The sequence below is a fragment of the Engraulis encrasicolus genome, chromosome 4, assembly GCF_034702125.1.
Source record: "Engraulis encrasicolus isolate BLACKSEA-1 chromosome 4, IST_EnEncr_1.0, whole genome shotgun sequence".
In the NCBI taxonomy this organism is placed as follows: domain Eukaryota; kingdom Metazoa; phylum Chordata; class Actinopteri; order Clupeiformes; family Engraulidae; genus Engraulis; species Engraulis encrasicolus.
The window spans coordinates 432501-437500 of record NC_085860.1 but is presented as its reverse complement, the minus strand read 5'-3'; the positions used below and the strand labels follow the sequence as shown (position 1 = coordinate 437500).

General features: G+C 43.0%; 1 protein-coding gene across 6 annotated transcripts in view; it reads left to right on the top strand.

Moving 5' to 3' along the window:
* The window catches only part of itpr2 (inositol 1,4,5-trisphosphate receptor, type 2), a 212954-nt gene that overhangs the window by 41619 nt on the left and 166335 nt on the right, over nt 1-5000 (top strand). For all 6 annotated transcript variants that reach the window (XM_063196410.1, XM_063196406.1, XM_063196408.1 and 3 more), the window contains 3 exons: nt 1473-1624; nt 2336-2435; nt 3039-3199. In XM_063196410.1, coding sequence (XP_063052480.1) covers nt 1473-1624; nt 2336-2435; nt 3039-3199 — 413 coding nt within the window. The remainder of the gene's footprint in view (nt 1-1472; nt 1625-2335; nt 2436-3038; nt 3200-5000) is intronic.

The window sequence follows — 5000 nt, the reverse complement described above, 5'->3', positions numbered from 1 at the left end:
CTTTTGTTCAAAGACTGAAGAGTGCAGCAGTCTATTCTTGCTGACTGTTCTGGAAGTTTCCGTGAATTTTTTAGTTAAACTCCCAGAAAATGTTTCAAGAGGTTAAGAGAGGAGCTCAGCCCGGGGCTGTCTCTGCGCTCATCTCGCCCACAAGGACTCACACTGCGGGTGCAAGCCAGCCCCATCGTCTTGTTCATTTTTTTGGGTCTTGTGTCTGGTGCATTTGTAGACCAGCAGTTTTGAAGCTTTTCCCCTGCTGGGGGACAAGAAAAGTGTACAAGTATACTAAAGTATAAGATAAACTACAGTATACTTACCTTCAACACAAAGTTGTTGCACCTCAGTATCTGCTCAACACATACAGTTGTTGCTGCAGCATTAATCTCTCTATCAGTATAATAATAACAATAATCTCATATCATACGACTTCAATCTCATAATCGTTATTCCTCACATCAACTCTAATCATTTCTAACCTGGTTCTCACGCGATCTGGAACATTGCCAATCGCTTAGCTCTGGAAAGGCGTGGGTGTGTTCAAAACAGCTCGATCCTGATTGGGGAATTCACGTGGATTTTTTAAAAATCACGTACTACTTCAACCACTGACTTGTGTATATACCCCGCCGCGCGATTCCAATTGGACAGGCTGTGAAATTTCTGATTCCATTCAGGCTCGTCTAAGATTTCCAGACCCTCATGCGAGCTCACGAAGTTGAGCGGAAATGCACGAAGGGTCTGCGTGAGAGCCAGGCTAAATCATTTCACCCATTATCTACAAATCATAGCCATGTATCACATCTTCAGTAATTTATCAAATTTGAATAGTTATCTTTTCCATCCATCATAATGATTTTATCTGGTATCTACAAATCGTATCGGTGTATCATACTGTATCTTGACTTGGTTATCATTATTTGAGTATATAGACATCTGTTCTCTCTATGATGATGATGATTCCATATGACATCTGATCATATCATTCCTTTGCTGCTCATATTTGAGTATGTAGTCATCTGTGTCCAACGAATAGCCACGCCCTCTAACCTTGCCCATTGGGACGTGTTTTTGTGCTACCACAGGATTTCCGCTCTGCTTGTTCGACTAGTCTGGCCATTGCCCTTCTGAATGATTTAGCACAAGCACCTGCTACCCAAATAATAATAGTGCCGCCCTTGTTAATAAGGTGGATACGGCTGTTGTCCATTCCCTCCATGCCCAATTGAGCAGTGTTGCCAGATTGGCCTGTTTCCCTCCCAATTGGGCTGCATAGGATGGCCGCCTGCAGGTAAAAATAGGGAAAAAGGGCATTTGAGCGGGTTTTTCCTCATTTTGGGCCATAGAAATCAATGGAATTTAGTTACAATTGGGTGGGATTTAGAGCTTCCAGGCGGGTGTTGAGCATTATTTGGGCTGGAAATCATCAGTCTCATCTGGCAACCCTGCAAGTGAGTCTTGTGGTGCTGTGGCAGGTGGAGACGGACAGTGTGTTCCCCAAGAAGAAGCGCCTGGCCGGGGAGAAGATCTCCTTCAGCCTGGTCTCTGTGCCCCATGGCAATGACATCGCCTCACTCTTCGAGCTGGATGCCACCACACTGCAGCGGGCAGACTGTCTCGTGCCCAGGTCAGTACAGGACCCCCCCGTTTGATCACTGCAGTCAGGGCCGGAATAATGCACAGGCTATATATGGCTAAAGCCTAGGGGGCCCCATCTGTCAGGGTGACTGAACTGTTATGAGAAGTGTACAGTTCAATGCTGAAAGCAGAGGGCTGTCGTGCCCAGGTCATCACAGAAACAGCCCCCCCCCATTTTGATCACTGCAATCTTACAAAACCATACAACAGTACAACCTCCTGAGAAATAAAGCCCAATGACTTTTAGACTTTGTTTGGAAAGAAGATGTACTTTGTTATTATGAAACAAAAACATGTCAAAGAAAATAAGGAAAATCCCCCACACTCCATGATTGGGAGGGGGCGGCCGTACAGTCTTCTTCAAACATTTTGTGTGTATGTTTGTAGAAGGCCAGTCGGCCGAAACGTTACTTTAAAATAAAGCATGGAGCAGAGTTTGTTGCATTTTCTTTACTTTCTTTGATGTGTTTGTATGCACAAGAAACCAGGACCTCAAAAAAGAATTTATTGGTGTGCAATACCTCTTTTTTTCTAAATAAATAGATCAATAAATAAGTAAATACTTAAAGCAAAGGGCAGACTGCCTGGTGCACAGATCAGTATGTTACATGATGTTATTGAGCAGCGTGCGTGTGTGTGTTTAATGTCTCTGCCTGTGTGTTTGCCTATGTCTTATGTCTGTGCTTGTATTCTATGTTAGAAACTCTTATGTGCGCCTGCGTCACCTGTGCACCAACACCTGGGTGACGAGCACCAACAACCCCATAGATGCAGACGAGGAGAGGCCAGTCATGCTCAAGGTGAACTCCCCTACAGTCTCTTTTCTCTTTCTATTTCTATGTTTCTCTCTCTCTCTCTCTCTCTCTCTCTCTCTCTCTCTCTCTCTCTCTCTGTCTCTTTCTCGCTCTCTTTCTCGCTCTCGCTCTCGCTCTCTCTCTCTCTCTCTCTCTCTCTCTCTCTCTCTCTCTCTCTCTCTCCTTTGTTCCAGTTTCTGCCACTCTATCTCTCTGTTCCTGACACAGTGATGCAGTCGCTTTTTACAGTATGTCCACACCACACATTTCCATATATTCTGCTCGACTGCTCAGTCTGTTCAAGATGCACATACTAGAGTAATGCTGTTTCTTTTGTACACATACAACATACCAACAGTTGAGCCTGAACCACAGCATGTCCATTATCACTGCACTGAAGCATAGATATTAATGACACAACACAAGTCAGTGCAGTCAGGCAATGAAAGTTTTTCTGGCAGTTGATTTTATTACAGGTCTTACTTCCATGTTGCGTCGTCCTTGAGTCACTGACATTTGCATAGCACTGTCCATTCATATGCTTCACACAATGATTTTTATTGTCTGTATCCGCCCTCTCTCTCTCTCTTCCCTCCCTGGTGTTCCTAGATTGGCACCTGTTCCACAAAAGAGGACAAAGAGGCCTTTGCCATCGTGTCTGTGCCCCTGTCTGAGGTCAGGGATCTGGACTTTGCCAATGATGCCAACAAGGTGCTGGAGTCCACCGTGGGCAAGCTGCAGAACAGCAACATCACTCAGAATGAGAGGAGGTACCATACAAAACACTGAAACATACAGTAGAGTACAGTACACACATTGATCGTATACATGGTTCAAAATTAACTCCTGCTAATTGGGCAAAAGCCGTTGAAAATTCAGTTTGGTGGTTAGAAAAGACTACTTTGACCCATTAGTTAGTGTGCGTTTGGCTAGTAAGATTAACATCTACTAGCCAGAACGGTTAATTACGTACGTTCCCTGTGAGCTGTTTGACAACTGGTTCCAAAATTATGTCTTATCCAGTTTTTGTTCTTTTTAAAGTACATTACAGGCCAAGAGTGTGGACTCACCTTCTTATTTAATTAATTCTCTTTATTTGTGTGGCTATTTACAGAACATAGTATATTTTCAGGGAGGGCATCAAAACTGTGCATGAACACATGTATAATTATGTGCTTAACAACAACATGAAAATATATAAAAAAATAAAAACAATTATTTAAAAAAACTAAAAAAATGCCAAACAGTGATGTCAACACAGCAAAACTCAGGGCCCCACACGTCTCAACAAACTTATTTTTCTGTCTATTTTCAAGTAAAAATATCCAGTCAGTCAAGTCAATCTTAATTGATACAAGCAATACAAGAAAGATTTTCTTGATCTGATAATGGGTCACTTGATGAAACATAGCTGGTTATCTAGGTGAAACAGTGGTACAAAAAGTAATAGTAAAATTGAAAAAGCACATAATTCTACATGTGTTCATGCACAGTTTTGATGCCCTCCATGAAAATACACAATGGAAATCCATGAAAATAAAGAGAATGCATAAATGAGAAGGTGAGTCCACACTTTTGGCCTGTACTGTATTTTTTGGGGACTTCCGGCCTTTATTATTACAGGACGGTGGAGAACAGACAGCAAATGATTGGGAGAGAGAGATAGGGAAGGGCCGGAAAATGACCCCGATCGGACTCGAACCAGGTCCCCGGGGCATGCAAGCCCAAATGTGGGGGGCTTAGCACACTATGTCTTATCCAGTAAGACAAGAATAATGAAAAATATATATATTCAAGTCTGTTTTTTATTGCTAACCGAAGGATTATCAACACAAACGTCAACGACATTAATTCACGTGGCTATGCCACTCAGAGGGCAACAACAAAAGCCCACAATTTTGATAGATTAAAAAAAAAAAACAGGTATTAACGGTTTACCATTATTTTTAATAGGCGTTTCTGTCCTGGAACATACAAATAAAAAAGTTTCTGGTTTCGTTTCAGTTCCACGTAAAAGTTCTTGGTGTTCATTTTCGTTCCTTGAACCAATTCAAAGCCCTGGTTCTAACGAACAAAAAAGTGAAAAAAATTGCTTTTATTCACTAGGCTTAGGACACGAGGCCAAATCAGGCTTCGTGGAGGCTTTTTGTACATTCCATTAATGTTCGTTTCCCCACCAAAATGGGTATGAATACTCTCTTAAACCTTTTCTTCCCTTGTTGAAAAAAAAAATAGATTGGAAACCTCTTTTCATGGCTAATGTTCCTGTACTCTGTGTAATTGCAGTGTTCTTTTCACTCTTCACCCAACGTGTGCTCCCTGTCACGTGTGTGTGCATGTGTCTGTGTGTGCGTGTGTGCGTATATGCATGTGCGTGTGTGCGTGCGTGCGTGTGTGCGTGTGTGTGCGAGCGTGCGTGTGTGCGCGTGTGTGCGTGTGTGCGTGTGTGCGTGTGTGTGTGTGTGAGTGTGTGTGTGTGTGCGCGTGTGCACGTGTGTGTGTGTGCGCGTGTGTGCGCGCATGTGTGTGAATGTGCGTGCATGTGAATGCGCGTGCTTGTGTATGTGCGCC